The 23,152-nt window shown below is 40.7% G+C and overlaps 2 protein-coding genes across 3 annotated transcripts; both read right to left on the bottom strand.

The window, feature by feature from the left end:
• Positions 1–1,299: 1,299 nt before the first annotated feature.
• Positions 1,300–6,844, bottom strand: LOC131508841 (serine protease 58-like). Of its 2 annotated transcripts, XM_058724032.1 has the most exons (6): positions 6,760–6,844; positions 6,424–6,510; positions 4,616–4,754; positions 4,135–4,391; positions 1,659–1,798; positions 1,300–1,557 (listed from the first exon to the last, which is right to left on the bottom strand). In XM_058724032.1, exons 2-6 carry the CDS (start codon positions 6,461–6,463, stop codon positions 1,408–1,410), a joined length of 726 nt encoding a protein of 241 aa, XP_058580015.1. In that variant the 5' UTR covers positions 6,464–6,510; positions 6,760–6,844; the 3' UTR covers positions 1,300–1,407. The 2 variants fall into 2 exon arrangements, with proteins under 2 accessions (XP_058580015.1, XP_058580016.1); XM_058724033.1 differs by having other exon boundaries at positions 6,424–6,818.
• A 5,715-nt stretch (positions 6,845–12,559) lies between these two features.
• LOC131508840 (probable inactive serine protease 58) lies at positions 12,560–22,640 on the bottom strand. The gene is made up of 5 exons (XM_058724031.1): positions 22,337–22,640; positions 21,404–21,560; positions 15,692–15,942; positions 13,228–13,364; positions 12,560–12,836 (listed from the first exon to the last, which is right to left on the bottom strand). The coding sequence occupies exons 1-5, from the start codon at positions 22,374–22,376 to the stop codon at positions 12,687–12,689; spliced, it is 735 nt and encodes a 244-aa protein (XP_058580014.1). The 5' UTR covers positions 22,377–22,640; the 3' UTR covers positions 12,560–12,686.
• Positions 22,641–23,152: the final 512 nt, after the last annotated feature.

Below are 23,152 nucleotides of genomic sequence, written 5' to 3'. Positions count from 1 at the left end.
AGAGAGAGAGAATCCCAAGCTGGCTCCATGCTGTCAGCACAGAGCCCATTGTGGGGCTTGATCTCATGAAATGTGAGATCATGACCTGAGCCAAAATCAGGAGTTGGATGCTTAACCAACTGAGTCACCCAGGAGCCCCAGAATGTATTTTCCAACCAAGGAAGCCACTGTACAGTGACAATGGTGAGACAGTAGGCTGATGCCCATGGAATGCAGTGACCTTGACATATACATTATCACCTAGAATCAAGTAGCCTTATAAGATAACAGAATAGACTACTGAAATCATAGTACCATTTTAAGGTGGGAAACATCTCCAGAGGGTAAGGTGCTCTCTTGCAAAAACCATCTGTTTTTCCATAGGTAAAATGTCAGTTAATATCATATCTGAAGGTAAAGTTCTCACAATTGCCTTAATAATCTGTACACAAAATGTTGCTTTTCAACACTGCAAGCTGGGGTTTACTCAGTTCAAGGTTTTCGAACCCTAGAGAGGACAAGATTTCCTGCTGGCACTTTGCTTCCGGAGAGGAGTTCTCTTGTCCTCTAGCTAGACTGTAAGTTTCCCATAGCCTACCTGTGGTGGCCACAGGCAGTACCCTCTAAAATTCATTTTTGTTTTTGTGCTTTTGATCTTAAGTAAGTATTCATTAAAACTCTCAGGAGGTAACTGGAACTGCAGGGGTGAGATGAAAACACAGGGAGTAAGGAAGAAAAATGCAAGAGTAACAGTTATAGAGAATGGAGTCCCTGCAGCAGCAGGCATAATAGAAGGGGCAAGCATATACGGCCAAATCTGGCCCCAATTCCCTGTTACACCTGCTGTGTCATATGCCTCAGTTCACTTTTGCATTAACCTCCCATGACTCAAGCCTCTATCCAGAATTCCGCAAGATGAATGACCAGGATCTATGCCTGGTATAGAGAGTCATGCGGGCAAGGAGAAACAGAGTGCAATACCTCCTATAGTCTCCTTCTTAGGAGCCTTTTCCCTCACCTGTATGTCTAATCAGCTCTCTCTTTGTCATCTTTCCTTCTTCCTTTTGTTATGTGCAATTCAACAAAAGTGCACATTAATGCAGTGCGAGTAGTAGGGATTTATCACCCAAAATGGTGGACTGGCCTTTTTTTTCAATAGGTCAATGATCCCTTTGTTAGAACACAATCCCCACTTGATAAAACTTCAACTGCCTAAGGGGTAATGAGTTTGCCATCTTTTATCGAATGGAGAAGACAAAGGGTTATCATGTAAGGTCACAGTCTAGGGATGTACAAATCACTCACTCCATTGGGCAGAAGTGAGACAGGCATGCCTGATGAAATCCAGGGCATCTACTCAAGGTTTAATTGTGAGGCTGGACACAGGGACAGGCTGTGCCACATGATCAGAATTCCTGCCATGGGAGCTCAGTTGTTTTTGATTGTGTTTCTAATCCAGGACATGTAGTTAAAGATTTTGGTATAGATGCCAACATCAGCTCTCAAAACACATCCATCTGCAAAAGCCAATATTCCTTGAAGGACCCCATTGCAGACTGCTGGGGCAGCTGTGACTTCCTGCCAGGAAAAAAAAAAAAAGGAAACTAGGTTATCTTATCTTTCTGGCAAAAACACAAAAGAAATAAAATGGGAAAACTAAGACATTAAGAACATACTACCTTGCAGGACAGCCTCCTTCCTGGCACAATGCCTAAACACAGCATACCTTCCTGGATCTTGTAGGTTTTATAGGCATTGTGGCACTCACGCCTGGAGATTATGGAGATGTTCACGTTCTGCAGTGAGTCAGGATCCTTGGCTAGAGGACAGAAAGACACAGAGCTTCCGTAAGAGTCAGTAGATAACAAACATCCTTTTTTTCCTTGCCCTCTTTTTCAACATATTCCTTCTGGCAGAAAGGAAAAGAGATCAAACACTGAGAGAAATCAAAATGTGGCTATTTGGACAGCAGGAAATGATCAGATTAACAATTTCTCACGATACGAGTGTCGATCTCTTTATAAAAGAGATTAAATTCTTGGAAGTGACATGTAAATATGAGACATTTCTGCAATGAAATGAAATAAATCACTTTAAAATTTTCTAGAACTTTAAACATTTCGAGAATATCCTTTGATATGGAATTCTGATTTATTTTATTTTTTGAGCTTTTATGTTTATTTGTCTTTTAGTTGAAATTCATCACTGACTCCTTTTTAAGTTTTTTTATTGAAATATATTTGACTTGTAACAATGTGTAAATTTAAGGTGTATAATGTGTTGATTTGATACATTTATATACTGTGGTTTTTTTTTAAGTTTATTTATTTTGAGAGAGAGCAAGAGAGAGCAGGGGAGAGGCAGGGAGAGAAGAAGAGAGAGAGAATCCCAAGCAGGCTCTGCGCTGTCAGTGTGGAGACTGATGCAGGGCTTGAACTCACTAACTGCGAGATCATGACCTGAGCCAAAGAGTCGAACCTTTAACTGGCTGAGCCACTCAGGCGCCCTGATACATCTATATATTGTAATAAGATTGCCATCATAGTTAGCACCTCTATCATGTCACATAATCATTTCTTTTTTGTGGTGGAATAATTAAGATCTAGTCTCTTAGCAAGTTTGATCATATCATGATATTGCTGTCTATATTCAATATGCTATGTCTTGGGTCTCCAGGACTTCTTTAACTACTGGTTGCAAATATGTACCCTTAAACAACATCTCTTCTTTTTAGAGTTTGAAGGAATTTAGAGAGCCTAGTTTTTCATTTGTCAGATCAGAAAAAGTCAGTATCTGCTAAAAAAAATTATTTCATAAGCCAGATCAAAATGTATTGCATTTTTTGGTTATGTTGTATCTCTTCTTGCCCAAGTAGCATAAGCCGGATGAGTCAAACATACTGCTCATCAGAGGGACATTTGCCTATTTTCAAAACTCAAATGGAATCTCAGAGGTCAAAGAATTTCTACCTGTGTCGAGGACATAATGCTAAGTGAAATAAGCCAGACACAGAAAGACAAGTACTGTATAATCTCACTTCTACATGGAATCTAAAAGAAGCCAAGCTCACAGAAACAGAGAATAGAATGGCGGTTGCCAGAGGCTGGTGGGTGGAAGATATAGGGGTATGTTGATCAAAGGGTACAAACTTTTAGCTATTACACAAAGAAGTGCTAGAGATTTAATGTACAGCCTGGTAGCTATAGTTAATAACATTGTACTGTGTACTTAAAACTTTCTGAGAGAGTAGATCTTAAATATCCTCACCCCACACACTTACGTAAAGTAAGTACGTGAGGTGATGGGACCATCATTTCACATTGTATATGTATATCGAAATATGACGCTATGCGCCTTAAATACATACAATGTTTAATTTTCAATTATGCCTCAATAAAGCTAGGGGAAAAATAATTTTTACTTTTTTTTTTTTTTGGAATATTCAAGTAAATGTACCTCAAGGTCTGAAGGTATTTACCAAAGAGCAGTTTAAAAAGGTTGGAGCCATGGCAGCATTGTGAGAATATGTGCCTCTTGACTCCTGTAAAAGGAGGATTGGGGTAGATGGATGGGTATAAGCTGACAAGCTTGGCCAACGTCAATCTCCTTTCCATACTATAGTGTGTATATCACATGACGAATATTAAATACATAAATAAACTTATTCATGAGCTAGTCTTGCATCAGTCTTGCATACAGAAGCCCTGCCTGGGTTGGCACAGTTTGTATATTTATTTTATGTTGAATACATTAATATTATTTCATGATATATCAAGGCTTTAAGTTTCTGTATTTGCCTGAAATAGTTTGAAAACATCTGCTACAGTTTGTGCCACATTTTAGAAGTCGTAAAACTGATGCCCCAAAGGCAAAGTGACCACCTGTCACACAGCAAATTAAGACTAGGATACAAATGTCTTCTTTCCACTAACACCATTTCTATCATGTCTGGAAGCATAGATGGTAGCAGGAGACAGTGGGAAAGGAAGCTCAAAGGACTCCCTCACTAAGGTACAGGGAAAGGGAAAAGAGATGAAAAAATGAATTAAGAGGTCAGAAGGAAGCCTCACTGGGAAGAGTTGCAGAAGCCAAGAATAGAGAGGCAACAGAGGCGTCTCCTACTCTGAGAGAACAGATTATCTTGAGGTCACTCACAGGCATCACATAGGTTGTAGGCCCACGTGGAGACCATGCACATGGCTTCTTCAGGGGCAGGTTCCTCAGGCAGGCTGACCAGTTTCACATAGTCATTGAGTTCAATGTTTTCTCTCAGCTTGATTAACATCAGGTCGTATTCAATAGAAGTGACTGAGAAGTGTGGATGATGAATCATCTTCTCATAGCCAACTACTTGTATATCTTTCTCATCATAGTTTGATGGATTTGTAATCCCCAATATAACCTGAAGCTTTCTGGAACAATGTAGTTGTTTGAGAGAAGACTTGACAGAGATTATTTATCCATCCATTTGAGCCTTTATTGGCCCCTTCCCACAGACCTTTTTCTCTACCACTGGACGTCCCCAGAAGACCTCCCTAAGTCCACTTAACTGAGCAGTGGCACCAGGCAGGGTTCTGGGTCTGTGCCCAACCTGAAACCCCAAAGCATAAAGTGGTGTTGGGGGCTTACTACTTACGGTAAGTTGCAGTGTGCAGCTGTGATCACCCATAAGGGGTGAACCAGAACTCCAGCACAGGGCAAGTAATCAGATTTCAAGTAGACCAGGTATGGAGGAGTGATGTCAGTTAGGTAATCTGGATCAAAAGCCAGGGCAACTGGAGAGAGAAACATAGGAAGTTCTGAGAGTTTTGCAGGGATCTCTGGGAAAAAACAAAGGAAAATTACTTAATACGCTTATGTTCCCCCTACCCTTCTAATACCTTTGTCTGTAAGCTGAATTTGTAAACTGGCTTACTTTGTTCTAAAAACGTGAAGAAAAGGATACAAACATATCAATTTTCAAAAGATACGGGTATTTCCCCTTTTGTTGTTAATAAATATTTTTCAAATTAAAATACAGGTTTTCTAAATACTTTCTGCAATTCAGCGAACATATGTTAAATCAACTCATAGAGAACTTTATGTTTTTACCTTTTTTGAGAATGCTTTTATCTATCTCATCCCTTTCCCCTACAACAATGAAAGGCAAAACAGTACAAGTGCCATTTAAAAAACGGACCAGCTGCTAACAGAATCTGAGGAGGGGGAGATAATTTATTCATTCAGCAAGTAAGTACTGAGCATCTAGCAGGCGCCAGGCTCTGTTTTAGGTGCTGGAGCAACATGGGGAACAAAGCAGATAAATATCCCTGCTCTCGTTCGTTCTGATGAGGGGAGACATTCAATAACAGTAAACACAATACATAAGTGAATGATACAGCGTGTTAGATGGTGATTGGTGCTGCGGAAAAAATAGTCCAACAGGGAAAGAGGGAAAGGTAGTACTGGGATGTGCATGTGTGTGGTGGGGCCTTCTGCAATACTACATAGCCGTCAGGGTCAGTTAGACCTGTGGACAGCATGAGTCATGACCAATGAAATGAAGATGAGGAGTTAGATCATCAGATATCTGGGTCATTGGGGTTCCAGGTGGAGGAAACAGCTGGAGCAAGTGTCCCAAGGCTCATTTAAGGAGCGTCACAGAGGCTGGTGTGGCTGGCATGGAAGGTGAGGGGGAAAAGAGCAGGAAAGCACAGAGACTGCAATGGTGACGTAGGGTTTTATAGAATATCATTAGGATGTGGACTTTCTTCTGAAGGAATGTTAAGCCACATCAGGGTTTTGTGTAAGGCAGTGATAGTCATTTCCTTATGGAAAAGTGTGAAGTGTAGGAGTAGAAAGCAGAGAGGTCTTTTGGAGAATAATGTGATAATCCAGGCAGGAGATGGTGGCTTGGCCATCGTGGGCAGTGGAGGTGATGAGATGTGATTGGATTTAGGATATATTTAGAAGATAGAGCCAACGAAATTTTTCCAAATAGATTGGATGCTGGGTGTGAGAGAAAGAGCTTTTATGCATACCTCTAAGGTTTTTGCCTGAATAACTGGAATCTGCCAGGACAAGACCAAATACCCTCTAATGCTCTCTATGTCCATTAGTTGGACCTCTGCTTTCAACCCCTGCCTCTGCTTCTCATTCCCTCATGCACACATTGGTCTTGTTCTAGACAGGCCCAGGGTTGGGCCAGTCTTCCTTGGGAGCAGGTCTGGTATCGGGGTGTCAATGTCCCCGTCTCCCCAAAGAGCATACAAGCAATCAGCTGAGATGAGGCAGATGGGCAGTGGCACAGTTGGAAAGCTGGTGGGGATAGTAGTGGCGGTGAGGGAGGGAGAATCCGTTCTTCACTTGTAGCCTGGAGCAGTGCCTTCTGTCTTTATCTATCTTTCGTGATTCCTCCCGGATTTCTTTTTGGCAAATAAAGAGAAGAATGTGGAAGATACTCACCAGTCAGGTTCAAGAGAGCCCAGAAGAGGATAAACTTCATATTGAGGTCAAAAGCCTTTTCAAAGGATGAGTTTCAGCCCAGAGTCTCTGGAAAGGATGGAGAAGAGGGACAGAAAAGGGCTAAGGAAGACACAGCAAGAAGGGGTGTATCATCCAAATATATCATCTGAATTCTTCCGGTGGCAGGATTCAGTTCCAGAAGAGGCGGCCACCAGTCAGGATGGTGTCAGGGTATCAGAAAGATAAGAACTGAGATCAGGTGTCTTGGTCCCTGACACAGTAGAGAATGGATTTGAAATGTAGCATTTTTGTTTTCCTTTTCAGGGGAAGACATACCTAATCTGAGAGATGTCAGGGCTCACAGTGTTTCCACAGCCCCCTCCCTTTGTGCTCTGGCCTTTGTGAGACTCTGCAATCATGGCCCTCTCCAAACTATACTCAGGACAGTGACTCCTCCCATCTGTGTGATGCTAACCCCTGGTTGTGTGACACAGACATTTGTCTCCAGTGGCCAAAACCCAGCCCTCTGGTGCTGGCCTGACCCCTCTGCCTGACACTGAACTCCTCCTTGAGATATATCAGCCTTTTCTTTCATGTCACTGTCCATCCACTCATTTACCCCCCCCCCCAGCCAGCCAATAATTTATATTAGGTGTCTGACTTGTGCAAGGCTCCGTGCTCACTGTAGAGGCTGCTTAAATGTGAAAACACTGCTCTGCCTGCAAAAAGAGGTATCTATGGGTACATAGACAGGCAATTACAAAATAAAGTATTCAGAGCTCAAGCTCTACCTGTACCACTATCTATGTGGAAACATTCGCAAAACACATGATCTGTTAAATGATTTGTATCCAAAGTATGTAAGGAAATTTTAAACTCAACAAGAAAACAGACCGCTCAATAAAAAAGTGGGCCAAATATCTGAACAGATACCTTACAATGACTAATGGTCATTGTACTAAAGCAGATGCATTAGTCTGCTCAGACCGCCATGATAAAACACCACAGACTGGGTGGCTTAATAAACAGACATGTATTTTCCCACAGTTCTGGAGGCTGGAAGTCCATGATCAAAGTGCCAGAAAATTCATTCCTGGCTTGTAGATAGCCACCTTCTCATGGGACCTACCTCCAAATACAGTCATGTTGGGGTTTAGGGCTTCAATAGATGAATTTTGGGAGGACACAGTTCAGTCCATATCAACAAAGAAGATACACAGATGGCAAATAGCATATGGAAAGATTCTCAACATACATTAGGGAATTACGAACTAAAGCAACAACTACACACCTTAGAGAATGGCTACAGTTTAAAACAGAACACCAAATGTTGGCAAGGATGTGAAACAACAAGAATGTTTATTTATTGCTGGTGGAATACAAAATGTACAGCCACTTTGGGAGACAGTTTGGTGGTTTTGTACAAAGCTCAACATAATCTTACCACATGATCCAGCCATCACACTCTTCGGGATTACCTGAATGAAAACTTATGTCCACAAAATCTTACACATGAATAATTAGATCAGCTGTAGTCACACTTGCCAAACCTTGGAACCAACCAAGATGTCCTTACATAAGTAAATGGGTAAGCAAAGTGTGGTACGTCTGCCTTGGAATATTATTTCGTGATTTAAAACAATGAGTTATCAAGTGATAAAATACATGGAGAATCCTTAAATGCTTATTACTAAGTGATAGAAGCCAGTGTAAAATTATTATATATTTTGAAAAAGTCCATCTATAGAGACAGTAAAAAGATGAGTGGTTGTCATAATTTGAGGAGAAGGGGGCAAGGATGAACAGGTAGAGCACAGGGCATTTTCAGGCCAGTGAAATTATTCTATATGATACTCTAATTGTGGATACATGCCATTATGGGTTTGTCCAAAGCCCTAGTACTATATAACATAAAGAGCAAGCCCTAATATAAACTATGGACTTTAGTTACTAACAATGTGTCAATATTGGTTCATCAGCTGTAACAAATATACCACACCAATGCCAGATGTTAATAGATTGCTCAATGGTAGAATCCAGGTAATGCGTATACAGGTATACACTGTGAAATTCTTTCAGCTTTGTTGCATGTTTAACAATCTTCGTAATAACATGTAGGAGAGTTTTAAATTTTTACTTAAATTCCACTTAGTTAACATACAGTGTAATGTTAGTTCCAGGTGTTCAATGTAGTGATCCAACACTTCCATACACCTGGCACTCATCACAAGTGGCCTCCTTAATCCCAATCATCTATTTTTTCACCCATCCCCCTGCCTACCTCCCCTCTGGTAATCATCAGTTTGTTCTCTAGAGTTAAAGAGTCTGTTTCTTGGTTTCCCTTGCTCTCTTTCCTTCTTTTCCTATGCTCATTTGTTTTGTTTCTTAATGGAGGTTGAGGTATTGCCTTAGAACACAAGTTAGATACTTACTTCTTCAGCCTCCATTGTTATAAAGAAGGAGTATCCAAAATTTTACACTCTACCTGGGGCTTAGAAGAGGGAAGGAACTTGTCTCGCATAAAAAGGAGAGAAAAAGTAGTTCAAAAAGAGGGAAAGCCTTCTGTAAAAGCATGAATATATGTAACAATGTGGTGTGTTTGAGGAACAGCAGCTATGTATTACAGTGAAAGTGTTAAGAACTAGGTCGAGAGATAAGCAGGAATTCTATAACGGAAAGCCTTAGTGTATAAGCCCTGCATATATAAGACTTGTGTAAGTCTTGATTGTGTGGGAGATAAGGATCCAATAAATTTATTACTTGATGAAATTCTATTGAATATTTTGGACAGACTTTAAGCCCACTGTTCATGCCTTGCATAATCCCTAATATCCTCTTCTTAGATGTGGGATGTGTGAATTGCTTCCAACTAATAGAATATGGCAAAAATTATGGGATGTCATTCTGATAATTATGTTAATACATAACACTAACATTGTGTGTGTGTGTGTGTGTGTGTGTGTGTGTGTGTGTGTGTACACACACATCTACCTGACTAGCATGCACAAGAGAGATTTTTCCCACTGGCTTGGGGATGTAAGCAGCCACACTGAGGAAGATTAAGTGTCAAAGAACTATGTACGGATGCCCTCTCTGCACAAAGGATTGCCTCAAGGACCTGAGGGCAGCTTTCAGCCGACAGCCCGCAAAAGGTGAGGATCCTGTGTCACACAACCAGAAGGAAATGAATTCTACCAACAACTTGAGAAAGCTTAGAAATCAAATTCTTACTTCAGAGCCTTACTAGACCCTGAGGAGAGGACCCAGCTAAGTCATACTTGGACTCTTGATTTGTAGAAACTGTGAGAAAATACATGTTGTCTTAAGCTGTTCAGTTTTTGGCAATGTTTTTATGCAGCAGTGGAAAACCAATACAAAGTATACGGTGTGCTGGCACTTTATTAGATATTATTGATTTAGTGGTAAGGGAAATGGGAATCTTGCCCTCACAGATGATGAAGACCCATAGGGGAGACGGATATAACAAGATTTGCCACCATGGATGTCCCAATGGGGGAAAGAAAGGGATGTAGAAAAACACATAGCAGGGACCCTAATGTAAAGGTTAGAAGAAGACTTCCTTGAGGAAGAGATGTTTGGTGCTTAAAGGATGAGTAGAAGTTAAGCAAATGAAGAGATGGGGGAAAAGTCTCTGGAGATATAGATGAGGACTCAAAAGAGAAGAGCATGTACAGAAGAGTGTGAAGAGAGACCCAGAAGAATCCCACAGAATGGACCCTTCAAGAATTGTCAAGTAGGCACTGCCTGCAAAGAAGACCCAGGAGGCAACCAGAGAGCAGATCAAGAGAGCCCATCCTTAGGCTCCATATTTTGGATGGAATAGGCTTTATCTTGCTTCCATGGTGACAGAAAGAAGTCAATAGATAGGGGAAATGGAAAAATATAAAGAAGTAGAGATAATCAATACAGCACACCCATGAGGAAGTCAGGGGAGATGTAATCCATATCACAGGTGGACATAGAAGCTATAGATAATAGGGTCTCACTTCCAGGAAGGATGGAAAACAACGAGGAAGAAAAGCACTAAGTACGTTTGCAGGGTAGAAGGTGGGAGGTTGAGTGAAGTTATCGCTGATGGCTTCAACCTCCCTCTACTCCCATGCCAGAGGTCACCCAATGAAGATGAAGCACTGAAGACAGGAGCAGAGAGGCAAATGCTTGAGGTGGCCATTATGGAGAATTGTACAGACAGTGACATGGGAAATGCAGGATTACCAGTATGTGTTGAAGACATGATTTAAGAGTTACTTAAATACTCAGATGAGCGTTTTATTAAAGACTCTGGAGGGGCACCTGGGTGGCTCAGTCGGTTAAGTGGCTAACTTCAGCTCAGGTCATGATCTCGCCGTCCGTGAGTTCGAGCCCCGCGTCGGGCTCTGTGCTGACAGCTCAGAGCCTGGAGCCTGTTTCGGATTCTGTGTCTCCCTCTTTCTGACCCTCCCCCATTCATGCTCTGTCTCTCTCTGTCTCAAAAATAAATAAACGTTAAAAAAAAATTTAAAAAAAAAGACTCTGGAACAGTATAAATGTGATTCAATAAAAGGGACAGGGGGTGTTGGGCAGTGACTCAGAGATGGGAAGCAGTGAGAAACTAGGAATGAGGCTACTGGAGAAGACAGGCAAACAGAAGGGCTTGCAGTTTGAATGACCAAGGATTACAAGGAAAAGAAGCATCGTTTAATTAAATGGCCTTAGTATCCAAATTTGAGAATTTGATTTTTGTTTATGTGTCAGGATAATCTATGGTCTTACTTGTGACCCAGCTTTTATTGCCTTTTTTTCACTTTTTTACCTTGGTGAGGGATGAAAAGCATAGAACCAACCTTCCTCTGCCATCTCTACAGATGTATGGATTTGCCACCTCTCTCGTGGGATGGAACGCCATACTCCTCTCTCTGCAGCCTTTTCCTTTTGTGGCATTATTCTCTCTCTCATCTCACCGACCCTCTCTCTTCCTCTTCCTATTACCCTTTTTAGCAGATGACCTCATATCGCACTGCCTCTCCCCTCTATGTAACACCATGGCCTCTCACTCTAGACCCTACTTTTGGGTCACTTGGAATCCTCTCAATCAATTCTCTATTTTTAAGTGTCTTGGTCAATAGGTCTAGGATGCTATACCTCTCCCCACTATATGCCAGGGTGAGAAGAGGGCTGAGCATCTGTCAGAGCTCTTCCCAGGGCACAGAGCTCTGCTGAAGTCTGAGGCTACCACCCATAAACAGACAACTCCCTGTTGTTTTTGCTTAGACATCTGAGATCCAGATCTTTGTCTCCAGCTGTCTGCTAGAAATGACCATCTCCATGTCCTTCAGGGATCTCAAATATAACTTGGGCCATCCCTCCTACTCATGACCATGCTCCTGATTCTTTACACATGAAAACATTGATTCTCTTCCTATTATCTTTGTGAACCGCCACCTACCCAGTTGCCCAAGTCAGAAACCTGGGCATTATTCCAGGCATTTCCCTTTCTCTTTCTACTCAGTCAATACATGTAAACTGTAGAGACTCTGCTTCTTTAGTCCAAATTCAGAAATTTGATGATGCTCTCTCTACCATGGAGGTTTTAGTGACACCCCCTCTGATTCCAACAAGATAAAAATCTAAATTCCTTCCCCAAACAGGTCAAGACTTTCACTATCTAACCCTTGCTCATCTCTACATAAGAATCTTTTATCACACCTGGTCTCCTCCTCTACAATTTATTTTCTACCCTCCAGCATTACTTATATACCTATATTATCCAGAACATGCCACATTCTTGTGCTTTTCTGACTTCTACTTAACTATCCCCTCAGCTTTATAAAAGTCTTCCCTAAGTTGTCAATTTGGTGAAACCTTCCCTGGCTCTGACACCCAGAATGGCTTTCTCTGTGCTCTCATGAAACTTCTTATCTCCATTGTAACAATAGTCATCAGGTAGAATAATCGGCTGCTTGATGGAGATGAGAGTCACTCTTTTATCACTTTCATATGCGGTGCCTACTAAATTGCTGATAACTCAATAATTTTTGATTGAATGAACAAATGGTTGGGGGGGGTTGTTACATTTCTCATCATGCTTACAGTTTATATATCAAGAGATCAGTGATCACAGCATGAGTTCTTAGTGTCATTTTTTTTTGTTTACTGAATGTTTTCTGTTTGAACTCTGTTCAAGAACAAGAAAGATCAAGAGCTGTGAATTCAGTGTAGAAATTATGAAGATGTTGCACTGAAGATGGGGGAATGGAAGAGCCTCAGTGGTTATTTATGACTTTCAAGATCCATCTTGCATGGTGATAAACTTCTGTGAAGAACCCTTCACTTCCCAGGGTGATACTTCCTTTGGCCGAGGACAAGATTCCATGCAACCTGCCATCACAGATGGCCGGGGCAGCTGAAACTTCCTGCCAGAGAGAAGGAATAGGAGGTCAATGTTGCTTTGTCCTCATGGAACAAGAATAAATCCCAAGAGGTGGTATATTATAGTTGCAGAAGCATCTAAAGGACGGGACTCATTCGTTTTTGAAAGGTAACAACCCTCTCTTCACATCCACCTAGATCTCACCTCTCTTGGTTCAAGCTCGAGCCCAAACTGAATGGAAGAAAGAGGAGAAGGGACAAATGATTCTACCCAGAGTCTTTCCCATTGTAAAATGAGGGAAGGGGAACTAATGACAAACCCCAAATCTCGGGGGAGAGAGGAGAGGGACTCCAGGCCTTTTGGATGAGTGCCATGTGATTTTCCTCAACCACCTTCAAAGTCCCCTTGCTATCTTTCTGTCTGAAGAAAGTTACCTTAGTTCTAGATAAGATGTTTAAAGGTTGTCCCACACACATGATGCGTGCTGCCATTATTTGTCCCACCATGTTCTGGCAGTCATTGAGGGGGAGAGAATATTGGTTTATCCAAGTCAGGATGTCAGGGTCGCTGACTGTGGGGAAAAGGAAGACAAATAACATCTAGTCACTCTGCTTATCACACATACTCTTGTAATCGGCCCCTATTTTGAGAAATCCTTCTTAGGGTTTCTCATTCAATATCTATGTCAAATCAGTAGATTCAGAACATGATGTCCCCCTCACATCAGAAGTCAGATCTGTAGTTCCCTCTCTACTTGCCTAGTTTAGAAACCGTTCAAAACCCATGAAAAGATTATAAATGACATAAAAGCAGTCAGACACAAAGCCATTGTCCCTAAGAAACCTTTATTTTTGGCATCGAATTTTTTACATTTAATCATAAAGGGAAAAAACTATTTTTAATGTGTCTGAAGCTGTTTTTTAATGAAATAGATTGTTTAAAAGTGGATTATTTGTAAGTGTATGAAGTTATGGTGCTCATCTTCCTCATAGTGATTGTTACTCAGCTGTTAACCTTAGGATGCAAGGATCCTGACCACAGTATTAAAGAATTCTAATCTCTGGTAGAGAGTGACAAGGAGGAAGGAAACAACAAAACTGATTAGAGATTGCTCAAACTAAGCCTAGTGTCACTTATGGAGCAGAATTTTTCTCATAGTGTATCCAACCTAGTGTCCTAAAACACAAAGTGTCAGGTCAGACAAGAAAGAGGGGAGTTATGTTCAGTTTTAAGTTTTTATGGGAATTGAATTGAAATGCATAGAATAAGCTAGGTGGAAGTAACCAAGTACTTTAAATAATGAATTCCTAACAAATATTTGAAGCCTTGCACCAAAGAGCTTACAGAATTATTTTGTCACTGTGATTCTGACATGAAGAACCTATGTGATAAAACCTTCATATGATTTTATTTTGTTTTCAAATGATATGTAATAAATTATTTTTCGATTACTTTGAATAAGGCTTGTAAAGTCAAGGATAAAAATTGTAAACTTCAATTTGCTTAGAAAAAAATATTCATTTAGATTCCCAGGAATGTTGCTTCTGAATTAAAAATGAAATTGCCAAATACTGAGAATATCAAAGTTCTCACTTTTTATTTGTTTTTTTTTAATTTGTTTTTGTTTTTGTTTTGTTTTACAGGAAAGATAGGAGTGTTCTGTGGCTATCAGCCCAGGGTTTAAACTTGATTAATATCATGACATTTGCCTCAGTGAACACAGTTTCATCGAGCTGATCAATCAGTGTCACTTTTTAAAGTCAGCCATTCAGACCGCCTGCAATAAACATGCCTCAAAGTGCCAAGCAGTGAACAACAATCTCACACAACAACCATGCCTCTATAGACATCAACCCCCTTAAGCTTCTTAAAGTCTTGTAATCCCTGTTCAAAAAACTTCTCCCAAACCGCATATAGTCCCAGTACTCTGCTCTGCTCAGGGAGACTTTGTCTGCTCAGCATTGTTCTTCCTCACTGTGATCAGCAATAAATTTAGCTTTATCATTTCATTTCAGATATTGAGTGGTGCCCCCATCATCCTTTGACAATACAGAGAGCCCAATGGGTTACTAGCAGCCACATGAAGTAAAGGCCACCGACAGTTCAACAGATGCGTAAGAAAGCAACTTTCTTCCTCAAGTGCCCGTGGTGAGACATGCTTCTGCAGAGACCAGGTCCCCTCTGCCCATGCCAATGAGAGCTGAGAGGCTGGAGACATGTGTGCCTGAAGCAGAGGCTGTGGCAGTTTTTCCCATTGGTAGGTCGGGCCAGAGAGACACCAACAGTATGTCATAATCAAGTCCCGTGTGCATGCCCTGGTGTCCACTTCTAAGGGGGGACTGTTGGATGAAGCAGCAGGTATAAGAGTTGCCTTCTGTGTATAGGAGCAGCTCCCTCAGCCACCCCCACCTATCCGGGTCCACCTGAGTGAATCGTATCGATATAGGTGTGGTTGTCTGCGGCGGGGGATGGGGAGTATCTTCTGCCAGCTGCCCACATGTTCTGTTTTTGTTTTCCCGCTGCTGCTTGATGAATTGCTTGCTGGACTGTCAGCAGCCATCAAGAAGACAGTGAGCTACCCTCCCACAAGATGCCTTGATACTGTCTTTAGAGTGAGGACTCCTGGTTCCCCCAACCATTATTTGAATTCAGTTCCCCAGACTCTGGTCTTGAATGTTCTAGAGATACCACAGTTCCTGTGGCTCCACTCATTGGTATCAGATTGGCTGCCCTGTATCAGCCTCTTCGGATTTTATCTCTCGGCAGGGTAAAGTCCTGGCAGTAATCACGAGGGTCAGGAACATTACCTCATAGCTGCCATTCCCTTCACGTAAATCCCTCCACATTTTCCCCAGCTCCAAAACCTCCTCAGGATGAAGAACAGAGTCGAACACTTACGGTTTTTGTATTCATTCCAAGTCCAGGTTGGGATAAAGCAGGAATCGTTAAATGCTAAGGGTTCCATAGATATGGCTATGGTTCCCACGTGGGAGTTGAGCGCAGCAGCCTTGGACAATTTTATCAGCATCAGGTCATTCTCCAGAGATTGTGCTTTGAATTCAGGGGAGGGCACAATCAGTGAGTAATTCCGTATCTGCTCTTTCTTATTTTTGACGCTGGGTTGATAAACTCCCAGTCGGATTTTAACACTTTGGAAGAAAAAGGGCAAGGAGATAGAGAAGAGCAGGGTCAAAGAATGTCAGAACCACAAAAAATGCCAGAACTGACCCCCCCTCAATCATCTTAATTTTGTCTCTCAGACTTGAAAACTGAAGTGACCTGCTTTGGTTTGCGAAAGAGTACTAATAGTTTACGGGGTTGTAGAGTCTAGAGTCAGTGTGTATATAAAACCTGGGGTGTATCTGCCACCTCGAGTGCACTTGGTACAGTCTAGTATTGTTTATTATTATTATTATTATTATTATTATTATTAAGATTTGGAAAACATGCATGGGCAGGTGATAGAGATGTGCCCGCACTCCATTGTCCCAAGCAGCTCTTGAGCAAGTGTATTGAACCCTTCACTTCTGGATATTCTTAGGTCTCTCCCAGCCCCTCTATAGCCCCCACGTCATTATATTTATGATGTGCTGCCTACTTTTCTCACTGATTCCCAAGACTCTTAATCTATCAGGATGCCCAGTTATCATTTTCCATTATATTCCCTGGACACATTCCAACATACGCGCTTCTACACCAGGAGTCCAATCATGCTACGGATACAAGAGCCATTTCCTACAAAAACCATTCATGCATTAGATCTGGCTGAGAGAAGAACATCAAGTTTTCCAACTCCAGTTCTTGGGAGGGGATGAACTGTCTTTACTTCATATTTCTTATGATGTGCAGAGCAGAGATCCCATCTGTGTTTGGGGTTTTTGTTTGTTTTGTGTTTTGTGTTTTTTTCAATACTTTATCTTTTTATTTAAAATCAAGGTAGTTAACATATACTATAGTATTTGGTTTCAGGAGTAGAATTCAGTGATTCATCGCTTACATACAACACCCAGTGCTCATCCCAACATGTGCCCTCTATAATGCCCATCACCCATTTAGCCCATCCCCCTTCCAGCAACTCCATTTGTTCTCTATATTTAAGATATGGTTTGTCTTCCTGTTTTTATCTTATTTTATTTTTCCTTCCTTTCCCCTATGTTCATCTTTTGTTTCTTTAATTCCACATAGGAGTGAAATCACATATTTATCTTTCTCTGACTGACTTATTTCACTTAGCATAGTACACTCTAGTTCCATCCATGTTGTTGCAAATGGAAAAATTTCATTCTTTTTGATCGCCAAGTAACATTCCATTATATATATATATTCCGTACATATATATATATATTCCATTATATATGTATATTCCATATATCTATAATCCAAATATATATTCCATATATATCTATATTCCATATCTATATATATTCCATATATATCTATATTCCATATCTATATATATTCCATATCTATATATTCCATATCTATCTATATTCCATATCTATATATTCCATATCTATATATATTCCATATCTATATATATTACATATCTATATATATTACATATCTATATATATTCCATATCTATATATTCCATATATCTATATATTCCATATATCTATATATATCCTTTATCCGTTCATCAGTCGATGGACATTTGAGCTCTTTCCATAATTTGGTTATTGTTGATAATGCCATTATAAATATTGGGGTGCACTTGCCATTCAAATCAGCATTTTTGTATCCTTTGGATAAATACCTAGTAGTGCAATTGCTAGTTCGTAGGGTAGCTCTATTTTTTAATTTTTTGAGTAACCTCCATACTGTGTTTTCTGAGTGGCTGCACCAGTTTGCATTCCCACCAACAGTGGAAAAGAGTTCCCCTTTCCCTGCATCCTTGCCAACATCTGTTGTTTCCTGAGTTGTTAATTTTAGCTGTTCTGACAGGTGTGACTTGGTACCTCACTGTGGTTTTGATTTGTATTTCTCTGATGATGAGTGATATTGAGCATCTTTTCATGTGTCTATTAGCCATCTGGATATCTTCTTTGGAAAAGTGTCTGTTCATGTCTTTTGCCCATTTCGTCACTGGATTATTTGTTTTTTAGGTGTTGAGTTTGATAAGTTCTTTATACATTTTGGATACTAATCCTTTATCTGATATGTCATTTGCAAATATCTTCTCCCATTCTGTCGTTGCCTTTTTGTTCTGCTGATTGTTTCCTTTGCTGTGCAGAAGGTTTTATCTTGATGAGGTCCCAATAGTTCATTTTTGCTTTTGTTTCCCTTGCCTTTGGAGAGTGTTTAGTAAGAAGTTGCTGTGGCCGAGATCAAAGAGTTTGCTGCCTGTTTTCTCCTTTAGAATTTTGATGGTTTCCTGTCTCATGTTTAGGTCTTTAATCCATTTTGAATTTATTTTTGTGTATAGTATAAGAAAGTGGTCCAGTTTTATTCTTCTGCATGTTGCTGTCCAGTTCTCCCAGCACCATTTGCTGAAGAGACTGTCTTTTTTCCTTTGACATTCTTTCCTGTTTTGTTGAAGATTAGTTGGCCATAGATTTGTCGCTCTCTATTCTGTTCTATTGATCTGTGTGTCTGTTTTTGTGCCAGTACCATACTGTCTTAATGATTACAACTTTAATAATACAGCTTGAAGTCCAGAATTGTGGTGTCTCCAACTTTGGTTTTCTTTTTCAACATTACTTTGCTTGTTTGAGATCTTTTCTACACAAATTTTAGAATTATTTGTTCTAGCTCTGCAAAGAATGCTGGTGTTACTTTGACAGGGATTGTATTGAATGTGTAGATTGCTTTGGGTAGTTCAGACATTTTAATAATATTTGTTTTCCTATCTATGAGCATAGACTGTTTTTCCATTTCTTGGTATCTTCTTCAATTTCTTTCATAAGATTTCTATAGTTTTCAGTATACAGATCTCTTTCCTCTTTGTTTAGGTTTATTCCTGGGTATCTTATGGTTTTGGTGCGGTTGTAAATGGGATAGATTCCTTGACTTCCTCTCCTGCTACTGCATTATTGGTGTATGGAAATGCAACTGATTTCTGTATGTTGATTTCATTTTATTTTTTTTAACATATTTATTTATTTTGAGAGAAAGAGGGCGACAGAGAATCCCAAGCAGGCTCCTCACTCAGCACAGAGCCCCAGGTGGGGCTTGAACTTATGAACCATGAAATCATGACCTTCGCCAAAATTGGGAATCAGATCCTTAATGAACTGAGCCACCCAAGCACCCCACTGTATGTTGATTATATATCCTGTGACTTTGCTGAATTCATGTATCAGTTCTAGCAATTATTTGGTGGAGTCCTTTGAGTTTTCCACACAGAGTATCATGTCATCTTCGAAGAGTAAAAGTTTGACTTCTTCCTTGCCAATTTGTATGCCTTTTATTGTCTGATTACTGAGGCTAGGACTTCCAGATGTTGAAGAACAGTGCTGGGAGTGGACATCTCTGTCATGTTCTTGACCTTAGGGAGAAAGCTCTCAATTTTTCCATATTGATGATATTAGCTGTGGGTCTTTGTATATGCCCTTTATGATGTTGAGGTATGTTCCTTCTATCCCTACTTTCTTGAGGGTTTTTATCAAGAAAGGATGCTGTATTTTGTCAAATGCTTTTTCTGCATCTATTAAGAGGATCATATGGTTCTTATCCTTTCTTTTACTAATGTGGTGAATCACATTGATTTGTGAATACTGAGCCAGCCCTGCTGCCCAGGAATAAATCCTACTTGATCATGGTGAATAATTCTTTTAACATACTGTTGAATTCAATTTGCTAGTATCTTGTTGAGAATTTTTGCATCCAGCTTCCTCAGGGATATTGACTGTAATTCTCCTTTTTAGTGGGGTCTTTGATTTTGGAATCAGTGTAATGTTGGCTTCATAGAATGAGTTTGGAAGCTTTTCTTCCATTTCTATTTTTTGGAACAATAAGAAGAATAGGTATTAACTCTTCTTTAAAGGTCTGGTAGAATTCCCCTGGGAAGCCATCTGGCCCAGGACTCTTGTTTGTTGGGAGATTTTTGATTACTGATTCAATTTCTTTGCTGGTTATGGGTCTGTTTAAATTTTATATTTCTGGGGCACCTGGGTGGCTCAGTCAGTTAAGTGCCCATCTTCAGTTCAGGTCATGATCTCACGGTCTGTGAGTTCAAAGCCCGCATTGGCCTCTGTGCTGACAGCTCAGAGCCTAGAGCCTGCTTCAGATTCTGTCTCCCTCTCTCTCTGCCCCTCCCCCTCTCACACTCTGTCTCTCTCTCACTCTCAAAAATAAATAAACATTAAATTTTTTTTTAAGTTTTATATTTCTTCCTGTTTCAGTTTTGGTTGTGCATGAGTTTCCAGGAATTTGTCCATTTCTTCCAGACTGTCCAGTTTGTTGGCATATAATTTTTCAGAGTATTCTCTTATAATTGTTTGTATTTGATATGTTGGTTGTGATCTCTCCTCTTTCATTCATGATTTTATCATGATTTATTTTATTTGGGTCCTCTCTCTTTTCTTTGTGATACATCTGGCTAGGAGTTTATCAATTTTATTCTTTCAAAGAACCAGCATTTAGTTTCATTGATCTGTTCTACTGGGGTTTTTTGTTTGTTTGTTTGTTTGTTTGTTTCTGTATCATTTATTTCTGCTCTAATCTTTATTTTTTTCCTTCTTCTTCTGGCTTTAGGTTTTATTTGCTGCTCCTTTTCTAGCACCTTTTAGATGTAAGGTTAGGTTGTGTATTTGGGACCTTTCTTGCTTCTTGAGATAGGCCTGAATTGCAATGTACTGAATGCAATTGTAATCCTCTTAGGGCTGCCTTTGTGGCATCCCAAAGGCTTTGGGCTGTCATGTTTTCATTTTCTTTTGCTCCCATGTACTTTTTAATTCTTTCATTGATTTCCTGATTAACCCATTCATTCTTTAGTAGAATGTTCTTTAGCCTCCATGTATTTGGGGGCTTTCCAAATTTTTTCTGTGGTTGATTTTAAGTGTTACGGCATTGTTATCTGAAAATACGCATGGTATGATCTCAGTCTTTTTGTACCTGTTGAAGGTTGATTTGTGACCCAGTATGTGTTCTATTCTGGAGAATGTTCCATTTGTACTTGAGAAGAATCTGTATTCTTCTGCTTTAGGATGAAATGTTTTGAATATATCTGTTAAGTACATCTAGCCCAGTGTGTCATTCAAAGCCATTGTTTCCTTGGTGATTTTCTGCTTCAGTCCATTGCTGTAAGTGAGGTGTTAAAGACCCCTACTATTAGGGTATTTTTATCAACGGGTTTCTTTATGTTTGTTATTAATTGACTTTATATATTTGGGGGCATATATATATAATATATATATATATATATATATTATATATATATATAATATATAATATTAGTTATTCTCCATGAGAGAGTTTCCTGACACCTTCCTATTGATCTCCTCTTAAGCCACCCAAATGGGTGTTACTTTTCCATTGGGAAGGAGATCCTCTCTCTTTCTGGGTCTTCTGTTTCCTTTAGAATGTCATTAAGACTTGCCGGGATATCCTATAAAACTTGCTTTTCTTTAAATAGATCCCTCCCAGTCCCAAGAACAAAGGGATACTTACGGTAAGGGGCAGTGGGCAGCTGTCAGTACCCACTCAGGGTGAATGAGAGACCCCACACAGGGTTCTGGGCTGGACTGCAAGTAGACCATGTAAGGAATAGTAAAATCTTCTGGTAAGTTCAGCTTATCAGCTTCAGACTCTCTGGCCAAAATGACTCCTAAAGAATTGACAGAATCACAGGTAGAGAGAGAGTCAAACAGGTTGTGGGGCAACACTTAGGGTAGTTTTTTTCAGCCTAAGGTTTTCAGAGATAATACCAAGGACTTCAAATTATTTTAAACATCTTTTTAAAAATCAGAGAGAATCACGCATGCCACCCAAGCTATATGCTTCAGGGACACTGTCTTTGGTTGAGAAGGAAGCATATTAACATTAACTCATGGGCTGATCAGGAACTCTTGACTGGTAGTGTGGTGTATTATAAAAATGAGAGAAAGTGAATTATTCCTTTGAAAACATTATTTTTAATTAACATGCCAACCAAGCATGGAAGTAATGATTGCATACCACCTGCCTTTGGTAGTGAGGGGATGGAAAGGCTTTGGGCAGGGCCCTGGGGCCTCCAGTGCACTGCCCCTGGCCTGCCTGCCTTCCCTGCCCACACTTCTGAGTCCATCTGCCAGGCAGAGGGAAGCATGGCTGTCCAGAGAAAGTGACAGGCTAAGGTATCACACATTCGATCCTCAGGAGAGAGGGGGGCACAATAGTGACATATTCCAACTTGCTCACAGGTCTCAGAGGGGATGGGAGAGCCCGCTGATGGGATAAGTCACATGGCTAGAGATTCCTTTTGTTTTTTTCAACAGTTAATTGAAGGAAATGCCTGCCTCTTCCTATCTCTTCAGCTGTGGCTGACTGCTTCCCCTTCTGACCCTCCCAACCCTCCTGACCACTGTCCCATCCCTCGCCAGGAGGCCCAGGCCAGCCACTCACCAGCTGCACTCAGGAGAGTGAAGACAAGACAGGGCTTCATGGCGGGCAGTGATCTTGCATTGGATCAAGCTGTAAATGTCCCAATCCTTAGTCCAAGTGCCCTTGGCAAAGACAGCTGGGGAGAAACATTAACTGGGGGTTAGGAGGAGAAGCAAAAATCTTATAGCAGTCTTGAAACTAGGGCTCAAACCCCAATTGTATAAGGCCTGGTTGGGCGCTGTCTCTGATCTGGGTGCAAGAGAGGAAGTAGCAGACCAAGTCAAACCCCTGGTGCTTCTTCTCTGATCCCAAATATCTCAGGAGTTATGATGTATCTGCTGACATTTTTCCTCCCTCTCTGTGACATAGCCTTTCTTTGTTGTCCCCTCCTCCCTTTGTGACTGGGTCCCCTCTCTCTCTGCCCTCACTTGCTGTCTCCCTTCTTCTAAAGAGTCCCTCTGCCATTCTTAGAGACTCATCAAACACTAGGATGTGAAATAAATGTAACAAGTCTTTCCCCACCCCCATTTTCATAATGAGGCAGCTGTGGTCCTCATGGAAGTTATTGGCAAAGTCAGGACTGGGCCCTGAGTCTCTAGATTTTCTCTGCCATATCGAACTTTATCTGAGCCCTGTGCTCCCAGAAGACAGTGGCTGTCAAAAATCCTCTGGCACTTTTGTGCTCAGGGAAATGGCTTACCACAAAGAATTACCCTTCCACACACGAGTTACTAGAGACTCCATCCACTCTTTCTCATGGCTCCTGTAGAGCTTGGGATGACTCCCCTGTTTACCTGTGACAAGGCCAAACACCTTTCCCAGTTTGCTTGTAACTGC

The sequence above is a fragment of the Neofelis nebulosa genome, chromosome 4, assembly GCF_028018385.1.
Source record: "Neofelis nebulosa isolate mNeoNeb1 chromosome 4, mNeoNeb1.pri, whole genome shotgun sequence".
Classification (NCBI taxonomy): domain Eukaryota; kingdom Metazoa; phylum Chordata; class Mammalia; order Carnivora; family Felidae; genus Neofelis; species Neofelis nebulosa.
The sequence above is the reverse complement of the archived record's forward strand: the minus strand, read 5'-3'. Positions and strand labels throughout refer to the sequence as shown.